This window comes from Epinephelus fuscoguttatus, linkage group LG1, assembly GCF_011397635.1.
Source record: "Epinephelus fuscoguttatus linkage group LG1, E.fuscoguttatus.final_Chr_v1".
Lineage (NCBI taxonomy): Eukaryota > Metazoa > Chordata > Actinopteri > Perciformes > Serranidae > Epinephelus > Epinephelus fuscoguttatus.
The window spans coordinates 23041700-23061386 of NC_064752.1; the positions used below are offsets into that span (position 1 = coordinate 23041700).

General features: G+C 40.6%; 1 protein-coding gene across 4 annotated transcripts in view; it reads left to right on the forward strand.

Moving 5' to 3' along the window:
* cacna2d2a (calcium channel, voltage-dependent, alpha 2/delta subunit 2a) overlaps positions 1–19687 on the forward strand; it is a 206311-nt gene that overhangs the window by 47875 nt on the left and 138749 nt on the right. For all 4 annotated transcript variants that reach the window (XM_049591377.1, XM_049591355.1, XM_049591360.1 and 1 more), the window contains one exon: positions 15355–15471. In XM_049591377.1, coding sequence (XP_049447334.1) covers positions 15355–15471 — 117 coding nt within the window. The remainder of the gene's footprint in view (positions 1–15354; positions 15472–19687) is intronic.

Below are 19687 nucleotides of genomic sequence, written 5' to 3' on the forward strand. Positions count from 1 at the left end.
AAGACACCATCCACCAAAAACATGTTTAATGCAGAGCCCCGCGCTTCAGGCGTGTGCAGAAATCCAAAGCTTGACAGACTTGCCTAGTTACGGTTGCTCGCTATGGTTGGACATCCGAGCGGCCGATGTGCTGTTGCATTCACTGAGTAGAAATCCAGTAATTCAAAGGAAATCTTGTAAAAGCAAAATGCAAATCAGGCTTTAAAATTCTTGTTTTTGGCTGCTATAGAATTACACATCACATAGATATCACATGGTGGACTTTTTTTTTTTTTTTTTCTGTTGGCATGATGTAATGCCAAGCCCTGGTAGACAGTCAGAGGAAGTCTATGCCATCAAAGCAGGTGGCAGATTAGCTGTATACATGTTGTTCATTGCTGACACACTCGATCTGTCTTTTTTTCTCCCCTGTCTCACTGGGACAGAAAACCTCTCTGAGACACTAGCTTCACAATAGCAGTCAATGTTTCTGGATTTTCTGCGTCTGACTGGACTCCTCTGGAGGCTTCCAGTCCTATTGAACTATGAGAGGCTGCTGGTGTGTTGTGTCTTATCGAGCTCCTCTAAGGGGCTGCTGCTCCCTATGTGTTCTCTCTTATTGAACTCTTCCTGGGGCCCGCTGAAGCTGGGTCTGCTCGGCAGAGCCCACTAATATTCCTTAATGATGTGGCATCTGTCTCTGTCAACCTCCGCGCTGCAGCAGCCAGACGCGGCCTATTGTGGCTGACTTCACAGAGAGATAAGCAGTCCTCTCTCTTAGACACAGACGAAGGGACAATAACATCAACACTACCAAAGAACATCAGTACTACCAGCCAACATAGTGAAAAAGTCAACAAATAAGTCTTTATACAAAGTGGCAGGAGCAGACAGAAATCTTTTTCATTTGTTATCATTTTTACTGTTTTGACTTTCCTCTGCTGCGTTAATGACAAGAGGAACATTTGAAAAATTCAAGGTTTGGAAGATAACATGAGTTGGGTTTGAAATTTTATGCAGCATCAACAAGTTTTTTTTTTTGTTTTTTTTTTGCATTGCCACTGAAGTTGAGGAGTGTGGCGATTGACTTACAAAACAGTGGACTCATTTGATGAGTCTCGTGAGCCAGCTGAATCTGCATACCACTTTTTAACAGTAATTTTCTGGAGTCTCGCCACCCTCTGTCTCCCCATCTGTGTGTTTACAGTGACACTCAGAGCTTGGCACACTAGAAGCAGTCATCATGGCTAATGATGAGGATCTGAGTATGTGTGACATGTATGAGCTGCACAGAGGGCGTGAATGTGAGTTTGCGCACGTGTGCATTTGGATGTGTCACTTTGTGTGTGCGTGTGAATTTTCAGCGTGTGCTTGACGGTCCTGACTGCCAGATAAAGCATATTGGTGGCGATTGGCATAGTTACTTCTGTTGTATCCTGTGTGAGCGTTAGCAACAGAAGGTTCGATTGGCCGTCAGTGGCATTCTGCGGAGCCACCTCTCCTCTTTTCCTGTGAGAATGACAGGCCTACACAGAAAGCTGTCCAGGCGTCACAGCCTCGAGCCAACAGCATAACTGATTAACACTGCTAATTTGCTCCGCAGCCTTTCCAATCCAGGAATTATCATTCCTCTTTACAAAAAGGATGGGCACCACAAAACAGTCACATCCATTTATTCTTTGTTTTCCTGTTTTGAGAATGTGTTTTTTTTTTCATATCGTAAAATGCTGCTTAGAACTGACATGTCTGTATACTGTAAATAGGACTTAACCGTGCCCATAATCTTTTAGTTGGAAAAAATCAATCATCAACATGCCTTCAAGTAAATAAATGAACACATTGGTGGGTATTTGTTCCTTTTAGAATAGCTATTGTTTGCTCTATTGTGGGGATGTACACTGTTTGCTCTATTGTACACTGTGAAGGCAGTGCTGTATGTAGAGATGGAGAGCAACATTTACTTAAAGGGTGGGTCCATCTACATTCTTTTTTGTGTTTTTCAGCAACCTCACCCCAACACATGCTATATGCTGATGGTGTAAGCATGGAGAGTGAGCACCTGAATACACTATTCAATATAATAGTTTATAGTTAATATTTGTTATCAACATCACAATAACATTAGAAATGAACATTTATGCACAAGAACCAGATTCCCTGTGTTTAGTGTGTGTAGCGAAACACTAATTTGCAACATCTATCCATAGGAGGCAAAAAAAAGAAAATTAGAGTATTTAGAAGAAAAGAGAATGCATCCACAAGCACATACACAGAATTAAAAACATCTGTAAATCCGTTCTCAAACTACATCCACAGATACCACAAATACTTCATCAAAGATACGTCCACAAGGCAAAGTAGAATTCATCCCCATATTTGTACAAAGAAATACATCCACACAAAGTACAAAACAATGTTGTTTCTCCTTTAGCCAAGATTCTATACCTCTATTAAAAATATTGAAATTAATAAAGCGTTCATGCCGTATAAACCTATCAACAGATCCACAGTCAGTGTATCACCTACAGGTAGATGGCAGTCGGTACACTCCCAGTGTGGAGAAGCAGACAAGAGTACCGGGGCACAGAAGCTAAATAATGTAGCCCACTCCCGTCGATACCACATTAGTTCTGTTCTGTAAGACGCACAATAGTCTCGCTCACCAGACCCTTCTCAAGAAAAGAAAGGTCTGGCTGGGCCGACTCTCACTTTGAGATTGGAGAAAAAAACGCCCCGGCTGCTTGTACTTCTTTCAACCAATCACAATCGTTCTGGGCAGTGCCACAGCAACGGTGCGCTTGCAAAAATATTGCCGGGGGGAAACAGGTTTTGGTGTAACACGCCCACAAAAATATCACCTACAGGACGCGAACCATGGCAGAAAAATGGCTACATCCCTGCAAGATCAAACACCGCAAAAGTTAGTAAAGGATGTGTTGAAAACAGTTGAAAACTGCTACACAACCGGAGGTGGTAGGGCGGGACTTCAGCGGGTGGCTCGTTCCGCCCAATGAGAGGCTGATCTCTGCAGCGAACTTCCGCCCACTCAGACTAGGCACGCAATAACCCAACTAGCTGACAGATCAGCAGCAGTGGTAAGTAGCAACTTGTTGTGTTCTGTGAAGTGAAATTCTGTCATTTCTGTCGAAGGACTTTGTTGCCTTGGGACGGAGCAGCAGCAAAAGGTATTTTAACCATTTAAAAAAACAACAACATTGGTTTGTGTGTGCTGTATAAGGACTATTTTATGGCTTTACCTTGACACCAGACCATCAGCCTTTTCCAGCAGGGAACTGAAACAGTTATCTATGGTCTCTTTAAAGCCCCCAGACTCCATAAACTGAAACAGTAATTTTATCTCACTGCTACACTGGCAGTTACTGGTGTACCAACTCAATCATACAGTTCAGGGATCGTCAACGTTTTTCAGGCAGGGACCCATTAGCTAAAACAGAGATCAACCTGATTTGGGTCAGCACCAAAATGTAATGTTGATTATTATTCTGTATTATATCATTAAAAAAGCACGTCATTAAATGCCAAACAACAGATTTGATTTAACTGGACATTTGGAATATGATTATGATTAGTGTCCCAGAGAGCCAGATTTATGAGTAATAAAAAATGCAGTGGTTGGAAATTTTACATTCAAATTTAAATTAGGTCTCATTATTGATCACAAACAGCATCCAATCAGAAAGTAGTAATTTGATGTTAGTGCCAAATAGGAAGTTAAAAAGCAGAAAGATACGTAGGCTATCTGAAAGGGTCAGTGGGCTTCAAACACTTCATGTCCTATGTTTTGGTACACAGAGCCCAGAGCCCTGTTTGGGACTCTGGATGAGACAAAGTTTGGGTAAGCCTCTGTGCACTGCTCTTTGTTGGAGGTGGAAAGTCAAAACTAGATCTTATCTTACTGGAGGCGCAGTGAAGTGCTCAGATTTTTTGTAGAGCGCTGCCCGCATCCTTTCAGCATCCATGTTGAGCAACAGGGCTGTCACACTGGATGCACTGCGACCCCATGTTCCACAGTGAGCTCATGATCTGCAGTAAAAGTTTCAGCGTCTGGACTACTTTTTCTGCGAGCCATGAGTGAATCTGGCAGGAAGACACACTGATAATCTGTTATGAAGGATATTAAAGATATGTTAGATACGAGATTAATGATCTTTTTATGACAAATGATAAAATATGCATTCCATGCTTCAACATATCTGTCAGCTGTGTCTAAACAGAGAGCAAGAGACACGAGCAAACACACACAGACACACACAAGCAGACAGAGCTCCACGTGAGATTAGATAAGAGCAGAGGAGCAGATCGTTGGCTGATGGGCACAGAGGAATGTGTTCCTGGTGTGAACAGGTGGCTGCATGACATATTAGGGTGTAAGCTTTTTAATGGTGATAAACACAGGTCTAATAATGAAGTTGTGAAAATTCGCATGTAGGACTAAACTGCTATTAAAGAACAGACACCCACAAACATCTCAATGCCCCCGCTCAAAAATACTGCCTCCAGCGCCCCCTGACGTACCCTGAACACGGTACTGCCCACGTTGAGAAATGCTACCTTACTATATAATTGTAAAAAATTGAGTTGCAAATGAAACTGGGTCTACAATAACGTGTGGGGCGGCCAAAGGCACTATGTATTAACATAGCTTTTAATGGTGCATGTAATATGAAGTTATTAAAATAAGCATTATTGGCTGATTCATATAAACGTCATGTTTGTTTTTGAGGTGGACGGTATTTTTTGAGTCTCTTGCTCAAAACGTTACAAGATTATCCATTGTGACTCACAAGAATGTTGGAAACTTGAAATAATAATACAGCTAACTGGCCAACATGTTTCAACATTACGTAACATACGAACCGATCGCCGCGCTGTAATGGACAGGTGCTGCACTTTGATTAGCGTTAGCTAGCTAACATGATTGTGCAAGGATTCATGGGTAACAGCCTATTATCAATGTTGTGAACTGTAAATTAAGAATTAACCAGTTTGTCTTTTCTAATAATATTTTGGATTCATGCTAATGCATAGAATTTTCAGACATATTTTAAATCTTGGTTAAAAATAACTAACTCTGAGGGCCCCCTATAGGTCCTGGGCCCCATCTTTAAAACCAAGGATTTAGTCTGTTTGTTAATATGTGACTTTCCGAACTAAACTAACGTGGCGTCTACAGTGATGACATTGTGCAGAAGCCTTTGTCATGTCACATGGGAGTTTTCAGAAGGGCTTTGGAACTAGCATTATGAGGCTGAAACACACATACTCTGACCAACATTTGAATTTTTGGAATTAAATACTCAGGAACACAAAGCTGCAGAATTATATAAAAACCTCGGAACAAAAATAATGGAGCTGCCCCTGAAGTACTGACATAAGTACAGTTTTGATGTACAGTACTTATCTACAGTGATACATAGATGTTGTTGAGTAGTAGGTTTGCTGTAGGCTACTGTTGTAGTGCTGTACCAAACAACTTATACTGATTATATAAACAATCATACCAAATATGCTTCTACACAGATGAATAGGTATTTATTTGTTTCTCTTGTTTTTTTTTTTATTTTTACTGCTGTTTGTTTTTCATACAAGCACCTACAAGTGGTTTTCCTCAGCTCAAACACTGCATATGATTATCAGCAAAGTTTCCTGCTACAGTGCTTGGTTTTTCTCCCGTGGCGGCCCCATTACCTGTGAGTGAGTCAAGCTCTAAAGCCCTCAAATATAATTTCAGGCAGGCTGATGTGCTTATGGCCCCTCAGCGATGATGGTCACTCATCTCCAACCTCTAGCTAAAGGGGATTTAAAGCTCCTCAGGCCTATCGTGGCCAGCATTACCATGTGCTGTCGGTCTGCACCCAGTGCTCCTCCAACCCTAATGCTCATTGGCCGCCTGCTACTTTCTGGACTGGAGCTCTGTCTGGTTGACAGCACAGCTCAATCTTCTCCCAGAATGGACAGGGACCTCATCTGCCCGTTACAGGAGCTTGTAATGGCCAACCTGTCAGAGAGATGAGCGCCCTACAGTGCTATCCATCTTTATTTGTCTCTCTTAGTATTTTTATTAGTCCATGTAGAGTGATAAAAAAAATCAAACAGGCTTCCCTTAGACAGAATACATAGTGCATCACACACAAAGTGGCAGAGAAACTGATACCAGTGCTGTTTATGTGGCAGTACAGGATATACAATAGACATAGGTCACTGGAGATGGGGACAGACTGTGTGGGTGGATACAGTACACTGCTGTCGTGCCCATTTACACTTAGGGAGCATGTGCCAGCTCAGGTACATGATATGGATCTGTCATCTGTTCGACCAATGTAAATTTAGTGGTGGGCGAAATTATCACAATAACTATCAAAGCTTGAAATCTTAATCAGTGTGTCATAATATTTTGTAAACTATTTAAAAACATGTTTGAGTGAAGTTATTTGTTTGTGCAACAAAATATAAACTTTTTCAAATATTCAAGATAATATGCTGTGACAGATTTTGAACTTGTCATTCATCATCATGACACACAGTTATATGGAGAGATAATACATGGTAATATTGAGTTATTATCCAGCCCTGTCTTGTTTTGTTTTATGTCCTCTGGCAAACAACAGTGAAGATTACGTGTAACAGAATCCATCAGGACCGGCACAATATCTGATTTTGTTGCAAATTGCGATTACAAAAAACACTCACAATAACTTAATCATGGTAAATTTCCATTATTGGGATAATTGTGAATATCATGTCCAGCAGCATTCACACTAACCTCTAAACATGTAAAACATATTCATCAAGAATTAGCATTTTTTTTATATTGAAAGCTATGATGCCATTTTAAATTGTAGAAAAGCCTGTTTTTTCTAAGATTGTTTGGATGTTTTTCACCAAGAAATACGGTCAGCACAAAAAGATGTGTGTCATATCTGTAATACAAGGAAAATATTTGTTTCTTTACAAATGTAAGGTACATTGATTCTGTTATATTTCAGTACCATTTTTAAGAGTCTTAAGCATATTCTGATGACTTTACTGCAAATTTAAAACACGTAAAGTCCCCTTCCCCTACCCACTCTCTCTCTGTTTATCTTGAGGCTACTGCTGCACCTGGGACAGAGTCACACACAATGACAGGGCTAACTGTTCCTTATAACGATGTACACATATTATTGTACTGAGTAACTGTTTGAGCTTTTTTACTTCACAAACTATAAAGTGTCACAACCATTCAAGCTGTCAGAGGCGAACAGGGCTCCTCCTTACCTGACAGTGAAGCTGCAAGGCGCATGATGGTCTTTCTCTCATCTGATAATAACATTACTGAGATGTCTGTCTCATCTGTAATGTAGCCTGTTCTTTCTGCCAGTCACTGTCTTTACAATCAGGTAGGCCTGTTCCATCCTCATAGACTTCACTGTTGCCTTCTAAATCTTCCTGACTGACTGTGACATATATAAAAAGGAAACATTTGGACCAGCAAAGATTAAAAGAATATATATGTATATTTGTATTATTTTAAGCCAATATTGGCTCTGAAAATGCATCATATCATAATACGCCTTCTAAGGAGGCCAATTGTCATTGTTTTTAAAAAATAAAACCTTTTTTTTAATTCTTTATCATGATAGAAAAAAACCTCCTAAAATATGCATCACTACTTTTTTAGAAAAGCTGCAGTGAAATCACACATTTCAAAGCGCAACAATCACAAAAACAGCCATGAAATCATGGGATGACATGAAATTTTCATGTCATCCCATGCCTGGAATCCATACATGTCAATGGGGAATAAGCTTTAATGAAGAAGAATATAGATATACTTTATTAATCCCCTAGGGGAAATTCAGTTTTGTTTCACTCTGTTGTCATATACACAAAGAAATGCCCGAAATACACACACATGCACAAACAGGACCTATACATGCATTAAATGAAGAGATGTCAGAGCGAGGGGGCTGTCCATAGATCAGTGCCCTGAGCAGTTTGGAGTTCAGTGCCTTGCTCAAGAGCACCTCAGCAGTGCAGAGGAGCTGAACTGGCATCCCTCTCGCTACCAGTCCATACTCCATATTTGCCTGGACGGGGACTTGAACCACGACCCTCTGGTTTCAAGTCCCTATGGTCTGAGCTACTGCCGCCCCTTCTACTGTGTAGTATTTGTATTTCTGGACCCACTGTTAATATTGTATTAATCAGTTCAATAGTGGCTCTGCTTTTATTTGAGTTCTAGTGTGCATTTACCAAGCGAGTGTGTGTGTTGCAGCAGCTTATTTCCATACATTTTGGACCACAGTGACAGTGGTTGACTTAATTTGTCAATGGTTTGCTGGCTCTGTGCTTTGAGGAGGTAATTAAGCAGTGCATTTTCCAATGAGGCTGTTTGATGATTGTAGTGGCAGAGACTGCACAATTATACAGTACATTAGAATCATTCTAAATCCCTAAATATAGAGGGAGAATGCAGGACAAGTAATGGAAGTTTCATTAGAAAGTTTTTTTCTCTTTAGAAAATTCCCTGAGCTCCATTTTTTTTTCTTAAAGGATTCACAGAAATAAAACACAGACCTTACTTTGTGTTATAACAAATGAAAAATATTTTGGAATCCCTGCATGAAGCAATATGAGTCTTATTGATCTCTGTCTTTGTGTTTTGTTTCTAAGCTCAGAGTAGTGAATGCTCTGCCTGTAATGTCCCGGAGACAGCCATGAATCTTCCGGAGAGAGGCAGATCCAGAGAGCACTACCACACATTAAGGGAATGAATATTGATTTAAAAACAAATTTGACATGGTTTTTTAAATCGACTTTAAAAAATGCATTGCTTAAAAAAGTCAGGGGTTTGTAGTCTGTCAATGGAGCGGAGAAAACTTCGCTCTTGTTTTATGGTTTAATAAGATTCCATTAATGGTTTCTTCCACCTTGAGAAAAAGCCCTCTGAAATGGTGTGTGTGTGTGTGTGTGTGTGTGTGTGTGTGTGTGTGTGTGCGTGCGTGCGCAAATGTGTGGGTATGTTCATGTGTGTAAATACTCTTGTGATTATTGGTCTCAGGTCTGAGGGCTGCCTCATTCAGAACAGAGGGGTAATAACTGATTCCTTTGTGTGTGTGTTCGTGCTTGTGTGCGCGTCTGTGCGTGTTTGGACTGTTGAATTGCAGACTAATGACTTTTTCAGGATGAGTAACCGAAATAAACAAAACTAAAAGAATTGAACCACCTGTTTTGCTCATCAAAACATATTTAAAATGTTTTTTTGTTTTTTTTTTGCCGCATCACGATGGAGTAGGCAGATTTCACCTTCACAATTCACTTTGAGAAGTAGTTTAAAGTGTTGTTTGAAACTAAGCAGGATCCCTTATCCCTCAGAGGGCGGCCAAAATAAGACACCAGGCAATCTCGTCAGAGTGCTCAGTTGGCATGGTCTGAGAGCTTCTGGGGCCAGGTTTGCCTGCTCAGTGGGCCAGTGGAGGGAAACTGCCTCTGGCTGCCTGCCCAGCCTTCAGCTCGACAGAGACAGATCGTATGGACGCCAGTGTTTTCTTTTCCTAATTGCTGCACATCAACACATCAATCCCACAGACATAATATTTCATACCAGATAGCAAGAGATCCTCACTTTGGCAGCTACGTTTGGTTTATAAACATTTAGCCATTTTAGTCGTGTTTGATCTACTTGATGTAGTCGCTGAAGAGTGTGGGGATCGACTCCAGAACGTCTTGGATAGTCACTGACAAACCACAGACCACAGTAGCCTTGTTTAATTGATTCATCACATGATAAATACAACAGGGTTTACACAGTCATGAGAAACCTGGAAAAATCATGGAATTTCTTGTTTTCCAGGCCTGGAAAAATCACTGAATTAGTAAAAATCCGTTAAAGTTTTTGAAAGGCAAGGAATTTGTTTGTGTCTAATGAAACCTTGTTGTTAGGGGTGTAAATCACCAGATTCATCACGCTACGATATTATATTTCAGTTTGATGCGATTGAGGAGCTTGCGATCATTATGAAACTATATTATCTGCCTATTTAACCCAGTTGGTTTCAGAAGAAGCTGCCACAACTTTCTTTGATGCTTTTGGCCATAAAAGTCAAAAACAACACATAAATAGTGTAAATAATTGTAACCGCTTAGGTGCACTAAAATTCACTTTAAACTGACTGCTGTAGTTAGTTAGCAGAGTGAGATGGCCGTCCAGGCAAGTAATGTAACATGGTGTTTTACCTCATAACAGCATTGTTTAGGTACAGCATGTACTCTGTCTGTTGACCTGTATTTTCTCCGAAATCCAAAATATTTCCACACTGTTGGTTTATCGCTGAGTAAATAACGTTATCCTCATCGTCTTTCTCTTAGCTGCTCGCCATCTGCCTACTGCTGTTTGATGGTGGCACAGACTTTCAAAACTGAAATGTATCCTAAAATGATGATATGGATCGATGTTTTTTTACACTTTGCATCAATGATTTTGGATCGTTGATCATTTACTAGATATATCGATGGATCGTTACACCCCTACTTACTGTTACAGTTATCTTCACTGGATAGCCTTCCATGTAATGTAACATATCAGTTAATTTATTTTTTCAAGGCTAGATGTTGACATAAAGTAGCTTTTAAATATGAGACTTAGTGTATGTTTTTAAACTATCATACGCACGTCTTTATTTTCTCCCCACGTTCCGTCTCTCCCTCCATGTATGCCAGCTGGCTGTAATTATGTTTAAATGTGACATTTGGAGCTTGAAACTTCACTTGTGGATGTGCTAATAAATTGCTTTTAAATGGAGCTACATGCTATGAACCTTTCTCCATATTACGTTGTGAGAAGTGTTGAAATTTAGACCATGAAAATGTGTGGGAACCCTGATACAACCTGTGACTGATCAGTTGGGTCTGTTCAAAAATAACACAGGTCCTGCAGGCTGCAGGGCAGCAAATACTCACCTCCAGTTTGTTTTGCAAGATGCACAGGCCACACTCAGCCTTTTTTCAGATATTTTTTTGTTTATTTTTACCTCTACCATTTTCTTTTTTCCAGTGCATAATAATTACTTGCACTTTGTTGTCAAAATGTGTAGCCTGTGTCTCATTCAGTGACTGAAAATCAAAGATAAGTATAGGGTGTCCCCAGCTTAACTGGTTGTTTAATGGCACATAAGAAATCATTGTGTCACAGATAGAATTTGTCTTTTCTGGTAATTACGCTCATGCAAGACCAATAAAAACAACAATTAATAGCTGAGCTTTGTTTAATCTCACTTCAAACTCTGTCCTCATATGCCAGTAGTGATCTTTTTAACTGGAATAAAAGTCACAGATGCGCTTCAGGAGAAATGGTTATCTAGTTGAGCAAATGAAAACTAACTAGCAACATTAGACAATGTGGCACAAACAAAGTTATCATCTGCCTCTTAAGCAAAAACAGCATATTTCAGAAGTTTGCAATCTAGTTGGCATGTCATGCACGCTAATGAAAAGATTAAAGGAACAGGTCACCCCCAAATTTTCATTTTACCTGTTTGTCAGTCTAGATTCTTTTGGTGTGAGTTGGAGATATAATTTGATAAACTCAACAGACATCATGACCCGGTTCTTAAGATAATCCACAAACCTTGTAGTGCATAGCTTCGTGTAGGAACTATTTTCTTTCTATCCAACAACACCTCAACCTTATTACTGCACACAAGGGAGTGTGCATGTACCCATGGATGAGAGACTTGTGCATGTGACAATGTGAGTTGAAAACATTAATGGTGTCCTCAGTGGTGCTAGGTGAGCTGGCAATAAAGCTGGCAATGCACAATTCCTTCTGCGCAGTGATACAGTTGTACAGGTGTACTTTGCTATTAAGAAAATAGTTCCAACATGAAACTGCTCCCAACAAGGTCTGTGGATTATCCTGAGTAACCGGGTCATTTCTGGGAAGAGACATTGCTGTTGAGTTTTTCAAATGTATTTTTTGGTTCTTTGAGCACCACAAGCTGAGTGCCATCTACTGTATCCATCCATCCATCCATCCATCCATCCATCCATCCATCCATCCATCCGTTTTCAACTGCTTATCCAAAGCTGGGTCGCGGGGGCAGCAGGCCGAGCAAAGCACCCCAGACATCCCTTTCCCCAGCAGTGCTTTCCAGCTCCTCCTGGAGGACACCAAGGTGTTCCCACGCCAGATGAGATATGTAATCCCGTGTGTTCTGGGTCTGCCTGGAACACCTCCAGTGGGAGGTTCCCAGGAGGCATCCTGATTTAATGCCCTTACCACCTCAACTGACCCCTTTCGATGCGAAGGAGCAGCGGCTCTACTCCGAGCTCCCTCCAGATGTATCAGCTCCTCACCCTATGGGGGAGATCACACAGAAATGAAATGCTAGAGACGCAGATGCTTCAAAGACGCTTGAAACGCTGGAAGCGTTTATTCAATGCGCGCTACACAAAAAAACCCAGCAAGGAGCACCTGTGGAGCGGGGGTGCGTGTGCAACACACACACACACACACACACACACACACCTCCTGTCATCTCCCTATGTCTCCCCTTCAATATAGTGTTTCCCTCAAAGACAGTAGAGACAGTACTAGCTTACATGAAACTATCACAACTATCAAATCAAATCCAACTTTGTTTATATAGCACTTTTCATACATAAAAATGCAGCACAAAAAAAAAAATTACATTGTACTCACCAGACAAATTCATTGCGCTGCTCGCACAGCTCCATGCGTGTCTCCTCCTGTGTTTGTTTGAGTACTGAGGTGTGCGTGTGTTGTATAATTCTTAAAAATCAAATACTGTCAGGATAAATTTCTCGTCTTCGTATTGCATTGTGTTGTGTTGTCTGTCGCTCGTAACTGCCGTAAAACTGCTGGAACTGACCAAACTGCCATAACTGCCACAACAAAACAGGAAGGAGGATTTGATTGGCTGCCTGGGCCAATGACGACAATGACGAATGGTGCTACTGCCGTCTGATGCTCAAAAAGTTGAAAATATTTTAACTTTTCAGTGTCTACGCGCGTCTAAAAAGAAGTGTCTAAAAATAAGCATCTACAAAAATGCGCATCTAAAAAGACGCTGGAAAAATGCCCGTCTAAAAAGACAATCTCAGTCTTTCGGTCATAACCCATAGCTCATGACCATAGGTAAGGGTTGGGCCAGCTTTCGATTTACTGGTCATCTACTGTAGATCCATTATATTAGAGAGAAGACAGACATCTCTACGGCCAATATCTCCAACACTCAGCAACTCACACCAAAACAATCTAGAATGATTAAAAGCACTACAGGTGAAAGGTAAAATATGTAATTTGATTTTGGTTGTTAAATTTTACATTTAAGAATAAAGAACTGTTTATACATTGCGTGGTTGACCATTTCACCTTTTCCCTGTAGATGTGTTACATTCTTGCTCATGCATTGTGATTGTATCAGTTCTCTCTGTGTGATTTCTCATTACAAAGTTATTTTCTGTGTGGCGTGCTGTAAGGCTCAGTTAGCCTCATCAGTAAGCATAATATTAGTATTTATTGCCGTGCAGATGATACACAGCTTTACATCTGTGTTTTGCCAGATAATGTTTGACAGGACTGCTTCATTAACTAAGTCTGTGACTATAATCTGCTGTATGTTTTGCATACAATATTACTGAGGCCTGAAAAGAGCTTTGGTGATTTAATTAAGGGTAAATAAATAGATTTTGATACAAGTTTTGAGCCTTACATAAGGAATGTAGCAAAAATCATTTGGCCACCTGAGAGGCATAATAAAGGTCATTATGTTTGATTGTCAGATATACACAGAAAAACCAACATGCACATTAACAGACTGCTGTTGATGGAAGCAACAGTCTCAGGTCTTGCTGAGAAAACACCAACGTGAACCCCGAAGTTCAGAATGAGCTATATCAACTATATTAACTGTATAGTTTGCAGATTTACCACCAGCGCCTGTACCTGCAGCACCAGTGCCAGCTCACTCACTTTTTTTTGCAAAGCTCCTCCCCTCTCACTGTTTAAACATGAAAATACATTTTGCTGTATAGATAAGTAGAAAAATTCAATGATAACATCTTCAGTTGGTGTTAATTAGGAGGTCCAAGATCCACCCAAACCCTAGCTACACCCTTAACAAGTACTGTATAAGGTCTTCAGTTGCTTCCTTTAGCTGCTGGCGTTTCACGTTCCCTTTTGCTCCTCAGACTTAAACTGAAGGTTAACATGCATGCACCTTTTTATTCAATTGTAATTATTCTATGTGAAGTGCATTGCATCATATCATCATGCACAAAGGGCCTAAAGTGTGTAATTACTTGAGTGAATGATTGAGGAAGTGAGTTTATAGTACCTCAAACTAAGGGCAATTAACCAGACACACACAACCTGAGTACATGCAGCATTTAAGCTATATTTAAGATTTAAAAAAGACCCTAATTGCTTTAAAAATATTCAACAATAACAGGCTTTTCCTGGGTTTTCCTCAGAAGAACTATACAAAATGGTTTTATGGTGTGAAAGTGGGTCTTGCGGTGTCTTAGGGCAGCAGGATAAGTGGTAATCCCTCGGGTGGTGCTCTGTTGTAGACTACAGATCCTATAGAGCTCGGGCCGCTGAGTCAGCCTTCACAATTCTTCCAGGGGGAGCAGACTAATCTCCCAAGTACCTTCCTCTGTCAGCGGTCCAAGCATCTGTCGTTCTGCCTCTGGATGCCCCTACTTTCCATTTCTAACATCCCAGTCCCTTGTGGCATCTGAGAACCATTTCTCGTACTTGTTTTTTGCAAAGTCTGTGTCTGTTTAATAGGTCTCACCTGATTTCATCCTGGTAACGCCCCAGTAAGAGCGCTTGATATATTGCTGTTTCTGAGTGAAAATGTCGTAATTCCCCCTTGCACTTTAACTAAAGGGATTATGGTCCTTCACAGGCTGCAAATATTCTCCGGCCTGTTTGGTGTAGGATAGCCCTCAGTAATCTGTTGGATTAAATCACAAATGTGTTGTCACCAAGCTGTAAATAAGGCTGCTTGTGTACGTTCCAAAGGAGTTAAGATTGTGGAGATACAAGGTGTTCACCCAGCAGTGAGGATCTGCTGGAGTTTGCGTTTATTTAATTTGATCCTGACTGCCAGACTGCAGCTGGCTAGCTAAGTGCTTTGCCATTAGGGCTCTGTTCTGTGTTTAATTCTGCTACAGTGCTGAGGCTTATGGGTATAACGCCAGGCTGCATACTGCCTGCTCTACAGTAAATGTTTACCATCTTGTGTGCTACCTTGAGAATAATCAAACAGCTCCTCTGTGGTCTTCTTAATTAAACTGATGGCTCCGGTTATCTGACCTTTAATTCCCTGTGTTCTCCATCTGCAGATTTATAATGAGAAGAAGAGCCAGTTTGAAATCAAGAGAAACAACCCCAAGGACTTGGTGGAGAGGGTGGCACGGGACATCTCCAAGCTGCTCAACAGTAAGAGGAAAGCCCTGGAGGTAAGAGGATGATGCACCTGTGTACAAACATGCACTATAAGATATAAGCACACAAAGCAATATGTCATTAAAGCAGCTACAAGACGTGTTTAACTGGTTATGAAACAGTCTCAATTTAATACTGATGCCTCTGTATGACCTGCATAAGCAAACAAGTCCATCAGATGGCTGATTCTATAGTTATTAATGCCTGTCCCTGGGTGCGACTCCATGCAAAATCAGATGAAATGATTCACAGCATGCAGACTAGACGGGCCTTTGTTCACATTTTCCAAGGCAAAGTTTGGCAGTGACTAATATGACAGACAGTTGTAAGAAAGCAGGAGGAGAATTTTTTTTAAAATGTTTTATTTTATTATGTATATTTTGGGACCAAATTTAGACGAGTGGGTAGGGCTGTGGATAAGCAAAGGGTGGATTTGACTCATAGATTGTAGCGACGCCTCACAGACAGCATGTCATTTAAGCGGCCCTGCCCTCACACATAAATTACATAAAAATGAACCCCCTGCACAGTTGTTGAAATTAGCTATAGAGACCAAAACCATTTTTGTACCAGGTTGTCAAAATGCTTATGTCTGCTGTGAAGTTGGGCTTTTTAACACTGGTGTCTACATGTATAAGGACTGACTTGCCTCTGGAGCCAGCCTCAAGTGGCCAATCAAGAAACTGCAGCTTTTAGCTCGTCCACATTGGCTTCATTTTTCAGCCATGGAGGTTGCCTCTTAGTTTTACATCATTATATAAATTCACATTGGTGGCTAAAACAAAGGCTGTGTCCAAAATCATACACCCATTCACTACTCACAGCCTTGAATAAATGCATTACCTCATCACTATGGATCCTTCAGACAGCTGCTTAAAAAAGAAAAATAGTTTTAAAAATAAATTTCATCTCTCTTTGACTTGCTTACAAAACAAGTGTATGTGCCAGCCAGATCAATATCTTTACAGCAAGAGGCTGTGGTGCTCATGGAAACACTACTACTATGAAAATCAACACAAAATGAAAGTTACTTGTAGTTACTCTAAATTCTCTGAGCTCTGGTTTTATCAGTGCAATCTCAAAACATGTTTGCTAGGACAGTTCTGCATTCAGTAGACATTTGTCTGTTTTGGGTAAGACCATAAATCATCAAAATAGCACCAAAAAAACTGCAGAAACATTTTTTTGTCAACAGTATCATCATCTATAATTGAGCTTGTCTGATTATCTGCACGCACTGAATCGGCTATCATCTCATAGTTTTTATTTTTGAGTCCTCCAGTCTTCCTCTGCATTCTATCTTAGTTTACACTGGAACATAGTGAAATTATTTTCCGTGTGCATGCACATTTTGGGGATGGAAGAAGATCCTTTATATTTGAAACCAATTTCAGGCCGATTGTATTTTGTCACTGACAAAAATGGAGATTAACATTTGCGCAGCACGAGATTTGAGCTTTTTTTTTTTCTTTGTTCAATATTGGAGGCATATATTCTGAAGGATAGTTGTGTGTGGCATAAGAAGAAGGGTTATTTCATAGGTTATCACTTCAATGTCCTGCATTTTGGGGTATAATTATTACTACCGTTCTGCTCAGACAGCCCTGTGATTAGTTAAAAATTTGTTTCGCTCTCACAGTGGGGAACCTTTAACCCCTCAGAGGAGAAGAGAGGGGGGATACAGAGGCACGAAGGCTGAGTGACAAGGAGGGAAATGAGAAAAGTATACACAATCAATTTTTAATTTTTAATGACGAGATAAAGAAACGGAGCATTTGTGCTCATCCTGAACATTCGGATTCTAAAATCAAAATGTTGTCCCCTGTTTAATAGTCTGTGCCACAGTTTTGTTCAAATTATCTTCACACTTAAAATAACAGGAAATGTTGACAGCATATAATTCTCAAATTACCTGATTAGAATTTGTATTTATTGCTATTTAAAGCTGAATTTGTTCGTTTTTTCCCCACAATGGCAGCAAGGCACTCCTTTTAATCAGTTTGGTGATTCTCATCATCTCCACCCACATATACACACGCAGCTGCACACACATCCACACACACTGATTCCTTTTAATCACTGTGATCATCCTTATCATAGCCTGCATGAGCTACACGCACACACATCCACTGAAATTATTGAGGCTGTCATGTGCTTTTAAGACCTATCATTCAAACGTTAACCTGCATTTAGGTATGCATATTTTCCCTTTCACAAACAGTACATAATCTTTGGCGTACACAACTGATCACTGCTTTGTAGAGTTCTGTTGATCAGGTTTTGCTGGTCCGGTCCGGTGTACGAGCTTAAACCAATTTGACTTCATGCAAACCGGCTGAAATGGCATTTGCTATTATGAATCCTTCTGGCAAATTACAAAGTCTACATCAGCAACCTGTGCCAACGGAACAGTGCCAACCTTTATTATATTAATAATAAGCAATATGACAAGGTGATTAACATAATATTATGTTTATAAATGGACAAAGGGAGCCAGTAGTGTCTGACAGGCTGTAAGCTGAGCACTGCCAACATGAAGAAGATCAAATTTCAGTAGAGGTGGAAGCGAGGGCAAATGGCGCAAATTGTGTTTGTTTACTAGAAAGTTTAAGTGTTTTCTGGGGTGATGAAACAAGATGTGGCGGAGTTAGTCTCTCAGGGGAGCTAAAACTGCTCCAATATGGCACATTTTTTGATTTGAAGCTGATGAAAGAGATGTCTTAACTGGTCATGAGCAATGTCAAGCTGCTGTTTTGAGCTGAACTTTAGACTGACGCCCTGATTCTATTTATTTCTGTGACTTGCTTTGAAAGTGCAGCAATGGACGAGAAACGGCGAAATCATGAGGTTGAAATGAGGAATTATCTACACCAGTGGTTCCCAACTGGTGGGTCATAGTCTGAAAGTGGGTTGCGGGTCCATTCTGAATGGACCGCAAGTGACTTGCAAGTGTGCCACAAAATATTGTAAAAAACACACTTCATTTTGAAGTACATGGAATTTCCAGCACAAAGCTTTTATTTTGAAGTTCCATTTCCTGCTGTAGAGTGAGTGAATAATGGACAGCTACTTAACAGAGACGTAAACTAGCTCAACGACATGGCCAAACGCAGTTATGACACTTAATATATTAAACTGTGTGGACCTTGAACTAATGACTAAGGAAAAAATGTAGCAGCTAGCTGGAAAGATGTTACTAGGCAGCTGAAAGTCTCTGCTAAGGTAATCAACCATCTCTAATAACAAGCTAGGCTACTTGCTACTGGCTAATTTGTATGTCATTTCTAGTAAATGTGATAATATAAATCGTGTGTTTTCTGTTTGAAAAGATGAAATGTTGGAATATAGCAAGTACTCACCCATCTTTTCGATGGTAACGTCATCTCAAGCGCACAGCTGATATTGACGTGGTTTGTTTACATGTTGTTACAGAAGTGCAAATTTAATGGATTTAGTGTTTGCGAAGAGCCCTGATGTCATGCAATGCAACGAGATAGTTGGATGTTCAGGAGCGGCTGCTGAGTGAAGAGCGACACCTAGTGGTATAATTTGATAGACAGGTGTGGTCCAGTGTTTGGCTTAATATTAAACTGGTTTAAATTTTTTTACACCAGCCCACTCTACTGGTTTTATCAGTGTATGCTCAGTACGTGCAAGGTATGATTCAAATTTCATCCACATGGCACCTAATTTGTGGCCGAAGAACTGTCCACTTTCTCTCCCTGATATGGTCACTCAAGGTGAAAACATCGACCGTTTTTAACACAGTTGAAGCCTTATAAAGGGGCAGAAGTGTATATCTTTTAAGAGCATGAGGTCTTGCGGGATGGGGCACATTCGTGCAAAGTAGTAGAAGCCTCTCAAAGGCACGGTTAATTCTACAGCTTGGATCCTAAAAGGAAAGAAGGCATTACTGTACGTCTCCTGTGGTTATGTGTAGGATTGGATTTAGACAGACTCTGACCCTCCACCCCTGTTTTTTGGAAGAGGGAGAGGCAGTACATACCCCTGCCCTCACCCTCTCCACCTCCCTCAACACACACACACCACCCTAACCTCCACGGGCCACACTGTCACCTCACATCCTGTCTGGGAGATTCACTCAGGAGGGAGGAAATGAGGTGAAAAAAGGGAAGGGCTGGAATGAGAATGTCTCCCTGGGGCGTGGAAAAATCAAGAAAATGATGTTCAGAAATTCATAGATTTAAAAATGAGCAGCAAGCGGGAGGG